The following is a 19,727-nucleotide window of genomic DNA, read 5'->3' as shown; positions in this document are numbered from 1 at the left end:
AGCTTCTTCCAGGTCCCCCATGTGGGTGCAGTGGACCAAGGTCTTGGGCCATCTTCTGCTGCTTTCTGCGACCATAGCAGAGAGCTGGATCGGAAGTGGAGCAGCTAGGATTGAACTGGCGCCCATATGCAGGGGGTAGCTTTACCCACTAAAACACAGTGCAGGCTCCTGGGTTTTTTGTTTGTTTGCTTGTTGTTTTTTTTGTTTTGTTTTGTTTTGTTGGTTTTTTTTTTTTTTACAGCTGAGTAGTATTACATGGTGTATATATGCCATAATTTCTTTATCCAGTGACCAGTTGATGGACATCTGTGTTGACTCTATATCTTAGCTATTTTGAATTGAGCTGTAGTGAACATGGGTGTACACATAACTCTTTCATATGATGATTTCATTTTGTTTGGGAAATTCCCAGGAATGGGATAGCTGGATCATATGGAAGGTCCTTCAGAAGTATGTTGTTCACTCTCCACATGTTTGCATATGTTCTTGAGGTTCTTGAGTTGTTAATTTCCAGCTTCATTGAATTGTGGTCAGAGAAGATGCATGGCATGATTTCGATTTTTTTAATTTGATTAGATTTTGCTTTATGGCCTGGCATGTGATCTATTCTAGAGAAAGTTCCATGCACTGACGAAAAGATTGTGCATTCTGCAACTGTGGGATGAAAGGTTTTGCACATATCAGTTAGGTCTATTTGATCCATAGTATAGATTAGCTCTGTTGTTTCTTTGTTAATTTTCTATCTAGTTGATATGTCCATTGATGAAAGTGGGTTGACGAGGTCCCCCTTTACTATTGTATTAGTGTCTATGTCTCCCTTTAGATCCATTAACATTTCCTTTAAACAGACAGGCACCCTGGCATTGCATGCATATACATTTATTATAGTCACAGCTTCCTGTTGCACTGATCCTTTAATCATTAAATAATGCCTTGTCTCTTTTAACAGTTTTTGTGTTGAAGTCTATTTTGTCTGATATTAGGATGACTACACCTGCTCTTTATTGCTTTCTGTTAGCAAGTCATACCTTTTCTATCCTTTCACTTTCAGTATGCATGTATCTTTGTTGGTGAGGTGTGTTTCTTGTAGGCAGCATATAGATGAGTATTGTTTGTTAATCCATTCAGCCAGTCTGAATCTTTTAATTGGATAGCTGAGGCCATTTACATTCAAGGTTACTATTGATAAGTAACGACTTTGCCCTACCATTTTTCCATAAATGTTCCTATTGTTTGCTTTGAATTTTCTTTGTACTTTTCCAGGGAGATTTTCTGCCTTCACATTATTTCATAGTGATGGCTATTTTTCTGTGTTTCTGTGTGTAGCACATCGTTAAGCATCTTTTTTAAAGTTGGATAAGTGGTGACAACTTCTTTCAATTTTCGTTTGTTATGGAATGTCTTTATTTCACCTTCATTCTTAAATGAGAGCTTTGCACAGGCATGGAAAGCCAAGACACTGTGGCAAAAACAACCTAAATGTAAGATCTCGGTGAACAAGACCCCAGCAGAAAGAATGGGCCACCAAAGAAGGAGGCACCTTTCTCTGAAGGGAGGAAGGAACCTCCACTGTGATATGGCCTTGACTAAACAAGTTCAGAGTTGGTGAACTCAAGGGGCTTCCATAGCCTCGACAGCTCATGGCAAGAGCCTCGGGTGATTACTGACGTCATAAATAAGAGTGTCAATTGTTAAATCAACAATGGGAGTCACTGGGGACATGCTTCCCACATAGGATCTCTGTCCTTAATGTGTTTTACTATGAGAGTTAATGATAACACTACTAGTCGAACAGCACTCTATATCTTGTGTAGTTGTGTGGGTGCAGTCTGTTGAAATCTTTGCTTGGTATATACTGTTAATCTTCTGTACATAAAGATAATTGAAAATTAAACTTGATGAAGAGTGGGGTGGGAGAGGGAGTGGGAGATGGGTGGGCTGCGGGAGGGAGGGAGGTTGGGGGGGAAAGCCACAACAACGCAAAAGTTGCACTTTGTAAATTCACATTTACTAAATTAAAAAAATGAGAGCTTTGTAGGGTAACATATTCTGGGTTGACAGTTTTTTTTTTTTTCCTCTTAAGACTTGGACTGTGTGTCTGCATCCTCTCCTAGCCCATAGGGTTTCTGATGAGAAATCAGATGTGAGACTAATTAGAGCTCCTTTGAAAGTAATCTGGCATTTCTCTTGTGCACATTTCAGAATCTTTGTTTTACTTTTCAAAGTTTGACTATGATATGTCATGGTGAAGATCTTTTCTGATCATGTCTATAAGGAGTTCCATGTGCCTCATGTAGTTGGACATCTGTTTCTTTCCCCAAATTAGGGAAGTTTCCTGTAATTATTTCACTGAATTAGGTCTTCTAATCCATTCTCTCTTTCCACACCTTCAGTAACTCCTAAGACCTGTATGTTGGGCCATTTGATAGTATCCCATAAATCTACAAAATTATTTTTACACTGATAAGAACAGATGCTACATTTGATCTTAGCCAAAAGTAAGTAATCCAATAGTTTTTTTAATTTTTCAAATTTCTTCATTTCTTTTTAGTCTGATTGAATAGTTTCCAAAGATTTATCTTCTAACTCGGATATTCTTTCTTCTGCCTCACCAAGATCATTATTAAGGCTTCCTAGTATATTATTTATTTGACATATTGAATCCTTCATTTTTAAGATCTCATTTTTATTTCTCTTCAAAATCTCAATTTCATGGGAGAATTTTTCATTCATGTATTTCTTTCATTTGTGATTTTGCTTCTCATTGCTTCTGAGTAATCGTAAGATTAATCTTTTGAATTGTTTCAGGCATTTCATCAGTCTCTTCATATTTACATTCTAATTTTGAAGTGTTATATTCCTTTGGGGGTGGTATCTTCCTTATCCTTGCTTCTTGAATTTCTGTGTTTATTTTTAGGCATTTATGGAAATACTTGTTTTTTCCTCTAATGGCTTTTATGTTTGAATTATGCCTCTGTGGCTAGTAGAGTGCCTGCTCTTTCAGCAAATACTCAGAGGTGTGTGCTGGGTGTGGCCAGGGAGCTCTGATCATTGCTCAATGGTGGGGTGAATATCCAGGGTGACACCCAAGTTGGGCATAGTAGATCTCTTCTTATTAGCAGAAAAAGGGTCTGATCACCTCTGTTGGGATAATCACACCCTCATCTCCTCTCTTCCATGGCGATCAATGCCTGGGTGTTAGCCCACAGCAGGTGCAATACTCACCTGCACTGCTGTGTGAACTGCAAAAAGGATCTGTGCAGTCCTCAGTGTGAGCAAAGATTCTGTTGCAATTATCCACCTGAGGCAATCAGGGAGCTCTGAGTGTGTGGAGCTGCTCACATTGATTGCCCAGAGACCCAGCTACACCCTGCACCCTCTCATGCAGTCACAGGGTTCCAACAGTCTCAGTATACAAGGCTCCCACAGTCTCGGGGTGCAAAGGATCTGCTCCACCCTGCTAGCCTGTCCCTACCACAGAGAAGCAGAGACATTCCCAGAGCCAGTTGCCTGTGGGTTCTCTGCTAGGTGGTTTGAGCCCCAGAATCTGTGATATGTTGAGAGGATGGAGACATGTCATAGTCCCATGTGAGTGCCCAGCCCCCTGTCAATCCTCCCATCCAGACTCAAAGTCATTGGGAATATGGATTTTTCCCTCTGGTAGAATCTCAGGATCACACACATGCACAGGTGCCACCAGCTGCAGGCCCTAGTCATTTCACAATGTTGTCTTCTCCCCACTGGTTGCCGGGTATGTACACCTGAGCTGCTGCCACCATTACTGCTGGCAAGAGGCATATTGTCTAGGCCAGTTGTTGGGCACATGCACAAGAGCTTCCACAGCTGCTATTTATGCCCAAAATGGCACCCACCTTGTCTCAGCCGGTTTCCAGGTGCCATTGTGGAGGAGATGGGGAGACATAAACATGCTCATTTTTTCCACTAGGTTACTGGGTACCCTATCCTTAGGGCTCTAGGCTGGACTCACACCAAGCTTTCCCTCTAGCTAGATCACCAGCGGCAAGTGCTGCTGCAGTCTGATCTCACCTCACTCTCCAAAGCTGGCACTTTCTCCAGCTCTCAGCAACTGAGGTTATGTGCTGTGTCTATGCTCATGCTGCATGTCCACACCTTCCACACCAATCTATGGCGTTCCTCTTCCTTCCATAGAATTTGCACTGTGGTTTTTTCTCAAACTCTCCCCTGAAAATGTACTTCCTCCCTACAACTTTTTTTTCTTTTTTTTTTTTTACTATTTATCCCTAGCCTAGAGCAGTATGCTCTTTCGTGTTCCACCATCTTGGAATCTTTCAATTTATAATATCCTTTAAATTATGTGCAAGAGTGAGGTCTTAAGGAGGCCTTGTGAAATGACAAAATGAGCACCTCTATGAATCCATCCTTTCATAAAAGCAATGAAAACACAGAAAATGATCAAAATCAATTTTTTTCAAAATTCTCAAAGTTAAGCAAGTGTCTACAAGAAATTAAGGAGCATTTATTCAAAAACTCTGACCATCCATCAGTACAACAGGGATCATAGTATTGCAATTTGACCTACTCCACAACACACACACACACCTCTTCACAGTTCCACAGTAGCGAAAAGACAACCACAGAAGGAGAAAAAATATCTGTGAATTATGTATCTTATTAGGGCCTTGTATCTAGAACATAAAATAAGACTTAAAACTCAATAGTACAAAGCCACGTTACCCACTTTTAAAAGTGGGCAAATGATTTGAATAAGCATTTCTCCAAAAACTATAAACAAATAGCCAATAAACTCATGAAAAGATGCTCAGCATCATTAGGCATCAGGGAAATATGAATTAAAACCACAATGAGGAGCAAACATTGTGGTTCAGCCACCACTTAGGACACTTATATCCCACATCAGAGTGCCAGTTCAAGTATCCTCTACTCTGCTTTCAGTCAGCTTCTTGCTACTGTGAGTGGTCAGCAGCAGTGATGGTTCAACTGCTTGGGTCCTTGCCACTCATGTGGTAGACCCGGGTAGAGTTCTGGGCTACTGGCTTATAATTGGCCCAGCCCTGACTTTTGTGGGTATTTGGGGAGTGAATCAATGTATGGAATATTTCTTTTTCTCTCTCTGTTGTTTTGCCTTTCAAGTCAGTGAAAATAAATAAAAATAATAAACATTAAAAATCACAATGACATACCACTTCATACCAAGATTATTATAATCCAAAAGGCAGACAATAACAAGTGTTGGCAAGGATGTGGAGAAATCAAAACCTTCATGCACTGCTCGTGGGAATGTACAGTGTCACCACTGTGGAAATCAGGCAGGCACTTCTTTAAAACAGTAAACATTAATTACCACATGCATCAGCAATTCCACTTCTAGGTATCTATGATGTGCCCTCACCCCCAAAAAAGTGTACACAGTTGTTCACAGAAGCATTATCTGCAATCACCAAAAAGTTGAAAGCAACCAAATACCCATCAATGGATGAATGAATAAATAAAATGAAGTATATCTTTAGAATGAAATATTACTCTGCAATTTGAAATACTGATACAGCATGGAGGAACCCTGAAAACATTATGCTAAGTGAAAGAAGCCAGACACAAAGGACTACGTAGATTATGATTTCATTTATATGAAATGTCCAGTCTAGAAAAATCCATACAGACAGGAATTATATCGGTGGTCACTGGAGCCTGAGTGAAAAGACAACGGGAACTGAATGGTAGTAGGAAAGCAGTTTATTTCCTGAATATTTTAGAATATTTTAAAAATATTATAGTTTTGTGGTAATGCTTACATAACCCTGTGAGTACATCCACTGAATTGAAGACTTTAAAAGAATGAATTCTATTGGATATGAATTATATCTCAATAAAGCTTTTTTAAAAACTATTTAATTTTAACTAGGTGGTTCTCAATCAGAGATCTGAGAGGAAGGGACACACAGTTCTGGTTGTTTAAGATTAGTCCTGCTCAAGTCCAGAGTAAGGCAAAGATTCCAACAGGGATTTAGGTAACTTCCAGCGATTTTCATCTACACTTGACCAGGAGAGCTGGCTGCACAATACCACCTCAAGCAATTTAATCAACCCAATATATTGCTCCTATGATCTGTTATCCCAGGATCCCTGTTTCCTGAATTGTACTGATACCTCTCTCAATACACCAATAGTTACCTAATCTATCCCAATTTCAAACTCTCAAATACATAGCTACCAAATCTCCTCTGCAATAGGTAGGGAAATAATGTGCCTTAAACAGGGACCATATGACAGGCAGTGACACATTTAAATATTACAGCAATATTCTGAAATATATACTAATATTATTATTTCTATTCCATATATCAGGGGACTGAGTAATGCAATCACTAGGCAATTTGGCCAAAGTCACAGAAATAGTCAGCAGTGTTGTCAGGATTTTAACCCAGACTGATGCTAACAATGTGTTTGACCAAAATTCCACTCCATGTTCCAAGAAAAGCCCTTTTACTCCCTTCTGAGTCATTCTCCCAACATTTTGCACAAATGTAGTTATCTAGGAAAAAGCAATTCTGTTTCTTATTCACCTGGTTCCCACCCGACTCCCTAGTCAACAAGTTTTCTTATGGTTTAAATTCACTGCTCTATCCTAACAAAGCCCAGCATTGGTTTCTCCATTATCAGTTTACCAAGCCTCCCACGTCTGTAGCACACTAATGTAGCAATTCTTGCAGTGTAGCACAACATTCTTTGCAAAAAGTCAGTACAAAAAACTTTGAGGTCCTGCCCCCACTTCTCATTCAAATCTCCCTTTCCAGTATTCCCAGTAACCCCCTAGTTCCCAGCATTACTGACAACACCAATAGCTGCCCTTATAGTCATAAAAGAAGTAACCCAAACGATATGCATTTAGGTTCAGGGAAAAAGAAATAAAGGAAGACTTATAGAGGAGAGTGAACCTGCCCCGGTCCCTGAAGGGGAGCTACACATAGGTAGTGAACATTCTAAAATAAGAAGAGTATAAGAAAATTCATGAATAGCAGAGTTTCTAAGAGCAAAAACTTTGGGGTCAGACAGTATGGGGTTAAAATCCTATGTCCACTCGGTGTATCATTCTAGCCAATTAACTTCTTTGAACTTCAGTTTCAATTCTTTAAAATCTGGATAATAATATCTACCTCTCTCGGCTTGTAAGGATTGAATGAAACATGAAACAGCAGCCCACAATAAAGACAATAACCAGTAAAGCAGTAAAGAGTCCCTTTTGGCAAATAATAGTAGTTAATTTTGCCAGTGTTTGTGAATTTGGGAGAAATCTGAAAAAGACAAATTGAGAACAGACTAAGGTAGGTCTTCGAAGATTAGGAGAACTTTCCGGGGGACAAAAGAGATTAGAGTGATCACAGTTGGTGCATGGCGGAAAGAGAGGCGAAAAGATAAAAACAGAATAAGCCGCTTTAGAGAACAGGCAGAACTAGGAAAGTTATGTGGAATTATTTTGCAACTCATGAAAGCTTTATTTACTGTCCAGCACCCCCATTACACTTTATGCTTCATGAATATATGCGTTATGTCTGCTTTATTCACCACTCTATATGCAGAACCTTGCACAACGTCTGGCATCATAGTAAATGTTTAATAAATATTTGTTGAATGAATGATGATGCTCGGGATAGGGGAACGAACATTCCAAGGACTCCAGTAGAGATGACGGAAAGAATAAGGAGGACAGACTGGAAGTGCAGAAAAAAAAAAAAAAGACTAAAATCTGGGCTTCCAAGTGTTGAAAGCCTATAGTGTGTCGTGATATTCATGTTTAATAAAATTCCTTATTTGTAATTGGAACTCAGCAAGGAGGTGGTGCCTGTTGAGGTTTATTAGCATATATGTAACGGCTGTGATGAGGTGGCAGGAGGGAGAGCTTAAAGTGTGAGACATCCGGACATTATGAGGTGGCAGGAGGGAGAGCTTAAAGTGTGAGACACCCGGACATTATGAGGTGGCAGGAGGGAGAGCTTAAAGTGTGAGACATCCGGACGTGACGTCAGCTAGTGGCACGCTGAGGAGGACAGAGAAGTCCTGTATGGTGGCCGTTGGAGCTAGACTTAAAAAGAGAGTGACGGGAAAAACAAATTAAATTGAAAAGATGAGAAAATTCAGAAGAGACTGGTCTCAGGAAGACTATGAAAGGCGTCAAGGAAGGAGCGACTATCGTCATGAGGAGCCACAAACCAGCTACTCATAGTAAGATCCGATTAGACAGCCGTTAAGTCGTGGATGACTTGAAGGTGGACATTCTTAAGGGATGGTGGGGCGAAGAGCCAGATTGCTGCCGTAGTTTTATCATTTGGGCTTGAATCTCTTCCTGTGTCCCTGAGCGGGTTAAATACTTTGTATCTTAGCTAAAAATGGATTTGATAAAAACAGCAGTTACCTCGACACTACTGGAAATAAGAGAATGAGTAAAAATGTGTGGAAAAGTACTTTGTACTTGGCATTTTATCTGTTGTTTGCTTTGTGTGGTAAGTAACCGGGAAAAGGTAGTGAATGGCATCGTGAATTAATTCTTGTCTGAGATCGGCAATATATTTTAAAATGTATCGTTGAAGAGAGACTCGAGTCTTTACCCTTAAATATGCCCAAAGTAAAATCTAATAGTGAATAATCTCCAGAATACCACCAAACTTTTTTGCTTCAATAGCCTAGGTTCTTTGAGAATGTTCCAGAACTAAGCGGCAAACGGTTCTCCAGCAGTCATGCGCAGTATGCCTTTCCCCAAGGTCCGCCCCCTTTTTCCTATAGACCATGGATCTTGTAGGTCTCCGGTTTCTCATTGGTCGTCAGTGGGCTTTGACCCCCCCCCCCACTTCCTGTAGCAAAGAAACCCCCCCTTAAGTGGCCCCTTTTGATTCGACCCAAGGTGTACCGTTTAAAAATTGGTATACTTTTCTTCAGAGTATGCAGTTAGCAAAAGTAAAGTGTTCTTTTTTTCTGTTAAACTACATAAATAAACATCTAGTAAATAAATAAGCCAGGTGGGAGGAATCAATCGGAACTGAAGGGAGGTAGACCTACGGTTGGAACGTCGGGTTGCTTTTAGCGACGGACCGATCTACTTCCGGAACCGAATTGGCTATTAGAAAATTGTGCGCGTTTGGCGGATTTCGGTCTCTTCCCAAACGTTTGATCGTTTCGCAGCCGAGGAGGCCACAGACGCGAGGAGGTAGTAACGCCGCCACTGGACCAAAGTGCTTCGGGCTCCTCGATGGCCACGTCCGTGGTGAGTGTCCGGGTCGCGATGGGGAGTCTCGGCGCCCAAGCATGGGCGGTAGAGGGGAGGGGCTCAGGGTTGGACTGGCTCCTGGTCACATGAACAGGTAGCGAATCAGGGTCTGACCAGCCTGGCTCCGGGGCGGGGTCCACTCTACTGCCCGCCCTCCGAAAGTTGTGCCGTAGTATTTTGGTCCCGGAAAGGATAGTTAAATCCGGAGAGTGGAGAGGCAGGGTCTTAGTGTTTGTTTACGACTGAAACACTCTTCCCGATCTGATTCCCTAAAAATCTCTTTCGATCGCCTGAGAAACTGGCGATTCACTGTTATTAATTCAAGTAATACGCCAGGACCAGCGAATTTCTAGGCAAGAAGCTATTTGATCCTGAGTCCTGCGCAGCCCCCAATAATATTTTTCTTCTAATATTCTGCAATTCTTTGACAAACACCGGTAAATGTTTACATAGTAGAACAGTTGTTCAAGTGGAGCTACGTAGTTTTTCAGGTAGTTCCTTGAACTTCATTCTTTTTCTAATTTTTATTTTTTCCCTTTGAGCAGTTTTGAGTTTTGTCCTCACTTCTCCCTTGAAAGGAGAACTGAACACGTTCTTAGTTTACTCACTAGCTTCCCTTCCCCCTCCTTTTAAGGTTCATACAGCGTCGTGTTTATTAGGGTGGATGTTTTATTGGAAATACTGAAAGTTCAAAGTAGTTAGTTGCCAGGCAACAGTAGAAGTTTATACGTGACAAATGAAAATAATCTAATTCACAAATCAGAGATGATTATATATTGACATGCACCTACAAATAGTAAAAAAAATTGTTGACTTTTGAGTTCTTACCATTATTAAGCTTAAATTTATATTGACAAATGAGGACTGGGTATAGAGCAGTATGGTGATTGAAATAAATCATTAACTTCGGTTGGTGGTTTTGTGTTAATGAGGGGTTGGAAAGGTGGTAATCTATACCTCCAAGTTTTTCTCCTAGGATTTCAAAACTTATGTGGATCAAGCCTGCAGAGCTGCTGAGGAGTTTGTGAACATTTACTACGAGACAATGGACAAAAGAAGACGGGTGAGTGTTATGGACTCTACAGCTGTTTATTAAATACCAGTTCTCTTTTGTTGTTGAGCCAGCTATTAGTGTGACTTCAGTAAATGATAACTGGACTTGTTCTTTAAAAACAGATTGCTTAGGGAACGATTGGTATAGTGTTTGTGGAAGTATAAGTTTGCTTTTACCTAGTTCTCCCGATCATGGGCAAGTTGCTATTTTTCTTAATGTCATTTTATGATTAGGTTTGTAAGTAGGAATTAATTTGAAAACCGCATTTATCATTGGGTTTATCATATATTTACTTAAATATGTTACCTTGTCTTAATACCACCATTTATCCAATATGGTTAAGGAAGGATTAGCACCAGTGAAAGGATCTGTCATTACAGGGAATGCTTCCTGATTTGCCCCCTTTATTTCATGTATTAATAGGTAATTTCTGATTAAGCCTCATAACTATTGCTGGCACAAAGAGCATACACATAGCTAGGATACTTTAGTATTCAACAGACGAAGTTTTCACATCACCAGCATTTTCATTGTAATTTATCCCTGTGCCAAATCTTCTAAGTAATTATTTAGGTACCTGGGTGGTCAAATGGATCTAAATCTCTTAGCAGCATAGGACTGTGTTTTAGTGAACTTCTCTTCTGCAGATGCAAAAGTTGGTACTTTATCGATAAAAGCCCACCTTCTAAAGGCAGAAGATCAAAGAAGTCCCTGGTACTTCTGTTTGTTGATATAAGATGGGAAATGGGAAGAGGCAGTGGATGCTTATTGTTCCTTGTCTATAATTGTGCCTACTGTTTTCAAAAATAAAGTAGCAAAAAAGTGGGATATAGTTCATTATCAGTGTGAAGATAGATGTTGGCATTGGAACCCAAGTTAAATTATAGAATATTAAGAAATAATATTCCCTGTGACTCCAAATAGTTAACTGTTGAATTTTGTCTCATTTTGACTTTAATTTATTTGGTTCATCAGAGACTCTGCTTTAGCAAATACTCACAATTCTTTTGAACTAAGTAGACTAACAGAATAATAGCAATAAGGAATAATTCTTCCTAACACATGCAAAGATTAAATGATTCACATCTGTATAACCTCTGGGATTAAATTATAGTATGACTTGATTAACAAATTTATTAATTATCAGAGTTAGAAAAGGAAGAAAAGCTTGTCTGGGCTACATGTGCTTACAATTTGTGATCATTGGGGCCGGCACTGGCTCACTTGGTTAATCTTCCACCTGTGGCGCTGGCATCCGATATGGGTGCTGGTTCTAGTCCCAGCTGCTACTCTTCCAGTCCAGCTCTCTGCTGTGGCCCGGGAAGGCAGTGGAGGATGGCCCAGGTGCTTGGGCCCTGCACCCACATGGGAGACCAAGAAGAAGCACCTGGCTCCTGGCTTCGGATCTGCGCAGCACCAGCCATAGCAGCCATTTGGGGAGTGAACCAACGGAAGGAAGACCTTTCTCTTTCTCTCTCTCACTAACTCTACCTGTCAAATAAAAAAAAACAATTTGTGATCATTTATTCATTTTAATACATAAAGCAAAACTTGAAAACTATCTTCTAGCTTTTGGCTGCAAGGATTTCTTATTGTGGCTAATGTATAATATGAAAAAATATATTTAACTCTTTAATTTATGAGGAGTAGGATAGCATCTATTTCAGGCTAGGATTCTGGACAGACATCTTGTTTACACTGGTTTGCATTGGAGAGGGATCAAGGGAAATGGACAGGGAGGTCGAACTTTAAAAATGTTTATATACCAGAACAAGCATTAGGCTAAGTAGTTAAGTTATTGGTTGGAACATAAATATTCCACATCAGAGTGCCTGTGTTTGATCTTGGCACTTAATGCTGATTCTAGCTTCCTGCTGCACCCAGGGAGACAATGATGATAGCTCAAGTGGTTGGGTCCCTTACACCTATGTGAAAGACCTGGATTGAGTTCCCTGTTACTGATTTCTGGCTGCCTACCTCCCCCCCCCCGTCGCGAGCCCTACTGTCACGCAGCTCGACAGCAGTAAGTGCGACGTACGACTTGTCAGTCACGGGGCAGAAAGGAACACTCGGACACAAGACTGCCTTTCCAGTGAAAGATTTTTATTGCTCACACACCGGGGACACACCAGGGATGTATCACACTACTCATTTGCTCATTTATCAAGGTTAAAACACTATCAATATCAATCTATATGCCTGATAGTGCTAATGTACCTAATATGCTCAACTCTATTCATAGCAATATATTATGCTTACTCTATACCTAAGTGCTTAACAACCTATATCTGACAGTCTATAACTCTGTACTTCACAGTCTATAGCTTGATGATCTATGTCCTGACTTAACCACGATACCTACTATAACAACAAAATCTTAATCATACTAATAGCAATAACTAGCAATCTATAATCAGTAAACAACAATCAATAATCAAACAGCAATATCACACTTAATGTTTCCACCTTGATCATGAGTTAGCACATCATTGACATCATGACATTACAACATATGCTTGCTGCGTGTCTAGGATCATATCACTATCACGAATGTGTTTCTCCTGTGGGGAGTGTACAATGTCCAGAGTTCAACATCCCAGCAGGGACGGATCTCAGATCAGTCACTTACAGGCTTGGAGTTCTTGGGCGAATGGTGAAGTGCTAGGCGATGGGAAGGCAATGAGGTGGTGAGGTGACAGCTCTGCACTCAGGCACAACAGTGAGGTTGTGAAACGGTGAGGCAGCAAGGTGGCGGCTCTGCCGGCCCCTTGATCCCGTTGTCCCCTTGTGCCACGTAGCAAGAGAGCTAGCGGGCTGGCTCTTTGGCCCCAAGTGCGAGGAGATCCAGAGGTTCACACGCCCTGGGCCCCCCCCCACACACACACACACGGCAGGGCTACAGCTCAGGGACAGCTCTGCGGGTCATCTTGTGCCATTACCTGCTCCATGCAGAGTAGCAGGCTGTCTCTTCAGCTCCAGATGTGTGGAGATCCAGAGGTTCACACACACCGGGCCCTTGGTTCAGAGGCAAAGCCGAAGTGTTACAGCAGTGTTACAGCTCAGGAACAGGACAGCAGCTAAGGCCACTCAGGAAGCTGTGGCTGGAATGGCTCAGGAACGGGTGCAGCTCAGGAAGCTGCGGCTCGGGAGGTCAGCTCTTTCTGCTCGGGTCAGCTCCCCTCAGTGACAGCTCAGTGACAGCTCGTCTCAGCTCCGCTCTTCTTTCTCCCGTTCCCAGTGGTTGACACGCACCAGGCCATGATCCTCAAAAGGGTGGAGAGCGGTGCAAGGGCTCCCCTTTTTAATCCTCATTTTCTGGCAGTCCTCCATCTTGTTGTGTGGTTGAATAACCCAGTCAATACTGTTCCCGCCTTGCTTATGTTTGAACAGCCCAGTCAGTGTGGGTAGAAGGGTATCGTCCACAGCGCACTGTCACCTGACTGCCCAGAGGTGTCTGTTTGGTATGATTAGGAGCCTCTCCGTAGCAGGCGTTAGGCCTAACATCAGCTCCTGGCTTATCATGAGTGACTCCACTCTACTTTCATTTTGTGGTTGGAGTAATTTTTGACTCAATATTTTACTGTGGAGTTTCCACAGTTCACCTCCTTTTGCTAATCAGGTAAGCAGTGATCTGTGATTCTATTTTGGGGACTTTCTGTGAGATTCTCCACACCCCCTCATCCTGCCATACACACGCACTACCTTCAAGGCATTTGGGAAGTGAGCCAGGGAATTGCATGTCTCTCACACCCTCCCTCTTCTCTCCTTGCCAGTTTCTCTCCCTTTCTTCCTGCCTCTCCCCCACTCACCTAAAGCTTTTAGAAATTTAACGTTCATGTAATTTTTAATCCATTTATATACTATACTTTACCTGGAAACAAAACTCTGCATATTTTTAGACTTTTCTTTCTTTTTAGGCACTTACCAGGCTGTACCTAGACAAGGCCACTTTAATTTGGAATGGAAATGTTGTGACCGGGCTGGATTCTCTGAGTAATTTTTTTGAGATGTTGCCATCCAGTGAGTTTCAAGTCAACATGTTGGATTGCCAGCCAGTTCATGGTAAGATCAAGATCTTTTAAGGTATTTCCTTTGTTTGCCTTTGATGACCACTGAGCTTTTACATCAGAAGCAGCAAACAACTGGAGTGGTAGAAGTATTTACCTTTTTGGGCAACTTAAATATTAGAAAAGATTTGGCTGTCCAGACTTTTGATTTTCTTTTAAAAGCTTCTTAATTTTTTTAAAAAAATGTATTTATTTGAAAGACAGAGTTACCGAGAGGCAGAGACAGAGAGAGAGGTCTTCCATCTGCTGGTTCACTCCCCAGATGGCTGCAACAGCTGGGTTTGGACCAATTTGGAGCCAGGAGCTTCTTCTGGGTCTCCCATGCAGGTGCAGGGACCCAAGGACTTGGGCCATCTTCTACTGCTTTCCCAGGCCATAGCAGAGAGCTGGATCAGAAGTGGAGCAGCCGGGTCTTGAACCAGCGCCCACATGGGATGCCAGCACTCCAGGCAGCGGCTTTACCTGCTACGCCAAAGCACCGGCCCCTTAAAAGCTTCTTACTTTAGAAACCTACTAATAGGTTTTCGTGGATTATGTGATTATGGCTTTAAAAAGTCATATGAGAAGTTGAAGGTAAATGTGATTTTTGTTCATGAAGAAGAGAGATTATCTATTTTCCCTCAAGATATCTGCCTACTGAGCCTTAACATGTCTCCAGAGAAGACTTATTACATATGTGATTAATGTCTTTCAGTATCTTACAACTTATTTAAGTTTTACAGAAATTTACTATTATATGAAAGTTTTGGCAGGATCGAATTTGATTCAACATAGACTGATGCAGTTTATAATATTAACCTCTAGGTGGAGTCCTAAGTGTCTTAAGTATGAGGGACTTCAACTACCTCATTGAAAAATGAAATTAAAAGATAATTTTATCTCAGTGCAAAAAATTTTATAATCATCTGTAGTTTTTTCATAATGCAAAATTACCATAAATGCTTTTAAAGGCCCCTTCTAGTGGTTTAGGGTAATGTGTTTTTTTTCCTATAAAGTTCTATAAAATAGCAATAGCTGAAGAAACAAAATATTAGCCATGTTAGAAACCTAATGAAATATTAATATATACAGGAAGCAAGTGGTCCTGTGCTGAATACAAGCTCTTTATTTTGAAACTTTAGAGTACCTCAGATCATTCTGGCCCGAAAATAATTTCAGTGTCTTTGAAATTTGTATTTAATTTTTGGTTTTGAGTATGCAGATTTACAGTTAGGCTCAATGTAAAGAAAATCTGTGAAATTTTTAATCATTACATCATAAACCACACAGCTTTGAAATTTGCTTTTCTAGAAATAAAACTGACCTCTTCTCTTTTTTCGTTTGTGAATGAAGAGCAAGCTACCCAGTCCCAGACAACAGTTCTTGTTGTGACCAGTGGAACTGTGAAGTTCGATGGAAACAAGCAACACTTCTTCAACCAAAACTTCCTGCTGACCGCTCATTCCACTCCCACCAGTACAGTGTGGAAAATTGCCAGTGATTGCTTCCGTTTTCAAGACTGGGCTAGTTGTTAAAGGGGGCCAGAGTCCATTCATCTTTGTCCCATTAGTTCCAGCAGCAGGAATTTGTGTGAGTTAACTCATTTTTTTGTAAAAGCACTACATACTAGTATGTGTTTTAGTTTTGTTTTTATTATTCTTAGCAGCACCTTTTCTATCTGGTGCAAGTTTGAATTATTGCCCTTAAGAGCTTTAATGCTATTTTTACATGCCTTATATACATTCCAGTGATGACATTCTTAAAGTAATATTAAACACATGATCTTGGTACTAACATAGTCACTGTGAACCCAGCCTATCGCAAAAATGGAATTCTTTTATAATATCATCTATGGAATATCAGCACAATGTAACTCTTAGGGAAGAAATGCGGCTTGTTTTGGTTACTAGGTACATTTTGTAGTAAAACACATGGCTGTTTTCAGTTAACACTAGTGATGCGGTTTTAATATGTAACTTTCCAAATCAGTTCAGTGAAAATAACACAAGTTTCGGTTTGCACAGCTACTCTGTTCTATTAGAATTGCATGTAAAGTTGTTTGCTAGTCTTTTATCTGATAATTTGTTTACATTGGCATATTTTGTTATGAAGTAAATTAACCAAATAGGCACAAAATGTTCTCAGTTGACACCTGAGTATCAGGTACATTTGGTGGCTTAACAGTAAAACTTCTTGAAAATATTTTTCTTGGCAGCTGTAGGTCTATAAATGTAGGTAATGAATGGTAGTAGAACTAATAGCATTACTGGGAGAATGAGGAATGAGAAATGCGGAAAACCATGTTTGAAGCCAAAAGTAGGTGGGAGTAGCAAAGTGATAAAATTTTGGGTACTTGTTTTCTACCTCCTAAAAATGTACCCTGTTTTTAGGATTTAAATCCCTGAGTTAATAAGTATTTTTGCCAAATGATCGTATCACTTTTAGTCTAAGAATGGTTTTTTACCGTCTTCCCACTCCGCCTCATGTGTTGTGTGTGCATATATATGTGTCAGTTTATTTTTAAAAATTCTGAGGAGTAAAATACCAGCAATAAATCTAACCTGGTAGCAGGAAATTTGGAAACAAAGCCATTGCTCTCTCTCTGTGCCATTATTAACTTCTAAGTCTTCCATGTGAACTTTGGCCTCAAGTCTCCTATATATTACCCACTCCCAAAATGACTGATTTTATGCCAGTGTTTTATACTGCCGACTACATTATCTTTTCTGTAATTATTTAAAATTTATTTAAAATTTAAGTATTTGATTTTACGACTTGTTTTTCCACATGGCAGTGGGCAAATAGATCTGTTTTAAGACATGTTTGTTATGTGGCTAACTTATCTTTTTAAAGAGAAAATAGAGAAAAGAAGGTCATCACGCTAAATTTCAAAAGACCAAGTTGATTCATTTACTTTTCAGCCTGTAAAGAAGCTGTAACTTTGCTTTTTGGTTAAAATTTAAGTATCTTTTCCAATTTTTCATGTTTTTAAAGCCAGAGATGCCCTTTGTTTTATACATTGCAACTAAAGTTAATGTTTCTAGGCACTTAATTTTAAACCCAATAGTTCATCTACTCTTGGCCAAAAATATGTGCTATATTTCTAATGTAGCCACAAAATAGAATTTAAAAGTATAAGGGAGTGGAACTGAAATTTAGAGCACACCTTCGTGTAGGACTTATCAAAACTTGTACATTATAGTCTACTCAAAGTGAGCTTATGGTTACTTTGGGGTTTTTGTAAACCACAGCTTTAATAGCAACAATCAGAATGTCCAGATACTACCCTATCTCTAATGGAGAACAGTCTCAAGTAAAAGCTACATATAACTAGCAATAACTGAACTGATGGTTATGTGTTATTCATGAAGTGTTTTAAGACTTATGCGTGAACTGCTTTTTCGAAACTCTGTATAAACTTTTAAATGGCTGGAATGACTCTTTATGGGCTAGACTGTATTTTTGACATGTTCATATTTTTCTAACTTGGAAAAAATAAAATTTGGTTTGTGACAAGTTTTCTCAAGTCTGGTTATTTTAAATGTTTGTTTATTTATTTGAGAGAGAGAGAGAGAGCGCACTCTCCCTTCACCTGTTTTACTCCTGAAATGCTCAGGACAACTGGGAGAACTCCATGCAGGTTTCCTCCATGTGTGACAGGAAACCAATTACTTGACTCATCACTTCTGGCTCCCAGAGTCTACATTCGCAGGAAGCTGGAGTCAGAAGCTAAAGGTGAGTATTAAGCCCAGGCACTTCCATGTGGAATGCAAACACCTCAACTGGTGTCTTACTAGGCCAAATGCCTGTCAGTCAAGCTTATTTTAAGGTCTTTTGATTTTTGCTCTTGAGGCATTGTGTGTGTGTGTGTGTGTGTGTGTCATTTTTTGTTGCTATAACAAAATACCTAAGACTGGATAATTTATAAAGAAAAGAAATGCATTTACTGCTGTTCTGGAGGCTGAGAAGCCCAAGTTGAGGGGCTGTATCTGCTGAGGGCTTTCTTGCTGGTGGGGACTCACAGAACCCTGAGGCAGCACAGGCTATCACATGAACAGAAAGAACAAGCATACCATTGAGAGGTCACTTTTATAAGAAATCCACTTCCTTGATAACCCATCCACTGATGAGAGCAACCCTCATCATCCAATCCCCTCTGAAAGGCACTATCTCCAAATACAATTTTTGGATTAATTTTCCAACACATGAACTCTGAGAGACAAACATAGCTATATGTATGCAGGTGCTTCAAAAGTCTGAAAGCAGCCAGCATTGTGGTTCAGTGGCTTACGCCTCTGCTTGTGGTGCCAGGATCCCTTATGAGCACCAGTTCTCATCTTGGCTGCTCCACTTCTGATCCAGCTCTCTCCTAATTCACCTGTGAAAGAAGCACAAGATGGAATGAGTACTTGGTCCCCTGCCATCCATGTGGAAGACTTGGATGAGGTTTCGCCTGACCCAGCTCTGGCTGTTGCAGCCATTTGGGAAATGAACCAGCAGATTTGAAGACTGTGTGTGTGTGTGTGTGTGTGTGTGTGTGTAAAACAGAGTGAAGCTTGGGCTAATGTCTATAGGAAAAACACCATAACAGAATGGGAGCATGTATCACGTCCACTCCTTGTAGGTCAGGAGGAACAATCCATGTTGCAAACCCAGTCTTAGAAACATCACAAGGTGATATAGCAATGCTTGGGTATTTCTCTTGGGAGCCAGAAAAGGTTAGAGGTTGTGGCAGCTATGGACTTCTCCCTTCAAGAAAGAACTTACCTTCCAACTAAAAGGAGAGCAGTTAGCTGAGACCCTGCAGATACAGCAGCTGCAGGATCTGCTGCAGTTTTTGAACTAAGGCCATGATCTTTGGGGGCAGCCTCTAGTCAATGACTAAGTACTACAAAGTTGCTAAGGCCTGCCCATTTCAATCCAGTGCAGGGCTTCACTCATGGGCCATCTTGCTCTACAGCTCTCTCATGGACTGAGACCCTTCTAGAACTATGTCACAGTCTGCCTAATTCTGCTTTTGCCTTTTTCTTTAACAAGTGTCAGATACACATCAGGATCTGAAGATTTGGCCACACCACCCTTATTCCTCCCTCTTTATCTTTTAATAAAGCCAATCCCCATATTAAGCCTCTTTTATCCTTACCTCCAACTCAGTATCTTCTTGCTAGAGAACCAGAATTGACTCAAGGTCTTCATTGCCAGTCCTTCATTGAACTGAAACACTGCTAAATATTGAAAGTGAGCATTTAGTGGCTTCTCGGGTGCTTATCCTTGTAGCCCATTTGACCATTTCCATGGAAATGTCCATGGGCGAGGGGGAAAAAAGGAGACTATCACTCAAGGCAAACCCCACACCCAAGCTGAAGAT

The 19,727-nt window shown here is 40.6% G+C and overlaps 1 protein-coding gene and 1 long non-coding RNA gene across 4 annotated transcripts; one reads left to right on the top strand and one right to left on the bottom strand.

Annotated features, from left to right (window-relative positions):
• Positions 1 to 8,008: 8,008 nt before the first annotated feature.
• On the top strand, positions 8,009 to 17,875 carry NXT2 (nuclear transport factor 2 like export factor 2). Of its 3 annotated transcripts, XM_002720186.5 has the most exons (5): positions 8,009 to 8,220; positions 9,175 to 9,256; positions 10,236 to 10,322; positions 14,231 to 14,375; positions 15,713 to 17,875. In XM_002720186.5, the coding sequence occupies exons 1-5, from the start codon at positions 8,123 to 8,125 to the stop codon at positions 15,892 to 15,894; spliced, it is 594 nt and encodes a 197-aa protein (XP_002720232.1). In that variant the 5' UTR covers positions 8,009 to 8,122; the 3' UTR covers positions 15,895 to 17,875. The 3 variants fall into 3 exon arrangements, with proteins under 3 accessions (XP_002720232.1, XP_008271091.1, XP_069922519.1); XM_008272869.4 differs by lacking the exons at positions 8,009 to 8,220; positions 9,175 to 9,256 and adding an exon at positions 9,410 to 9,750; XM_070066418.1 differs by lacking the exons at positions 8,009 to 8,220; positions 9,175 to 9,256 and adding an exon at positions 10,031 to 10,142.
• LOC127484878 (uncharacterized) lies at positions 11,417 to 13,778 on the bottom strand. Its single transcript, XR_007912068.2, has 2 exons — positions 13,253 to 13,778; positions 11,417 to 11,804 (listed from the first exon to the last, which is right to left on the bottom strand). It is a non-coding gene; the product is annotated as an uncharacterized lncRNA (long non-coding RNA).
• Positions 17,876 to 19,727: the final 1,852 nt, after the last annotated feature.

Source organism: Oryctolagus cuniculus, chromosome X (genome assembly GCF_964237555.1).
Source record: "Oryctolagus cuniculus chromosome X, mOryCun1.1, whole genome shotgun sequence".
In the NCBI taxonomy this organism is placed as follows: Eukaryota; Metazoa; Chordata; class Mammalia; order Lagomorpha; family Leporidae; genus Oryctolagus; species Oryctolagus cuniculus.
This window is presented reverse-complemented; position numbering and strand designations above follow the sequence as displayed.

What these genes read in the sequence shown, in the direction of transcription:
- NXT2 (XM_002720186.5), top strand. Translation starts at nt 8,123, where the DNA reads ATGAGAAAATTCAGAAGAGACTGGTCTCAGGAAGACTATGAAAGGCGT. An exon ending in CCACAAACCAGCTACTCATA is followed by an intron (nt 8,221 to 9,174) that starts GTAAGATCCGAT and finishes ATCGTTTCGCAG; the next exon opens with CCGAGGAGGCCACAGACGCG. An exon ending in GGATTGCCAGCCAGTTCATG is followed by an intron (nt 14,376 to 15,712) that starts GTAAGATCAAGA and finishes TTGTGAATGAAG; the next exon opens with AGCAAGCTACCCAGTCCCAG.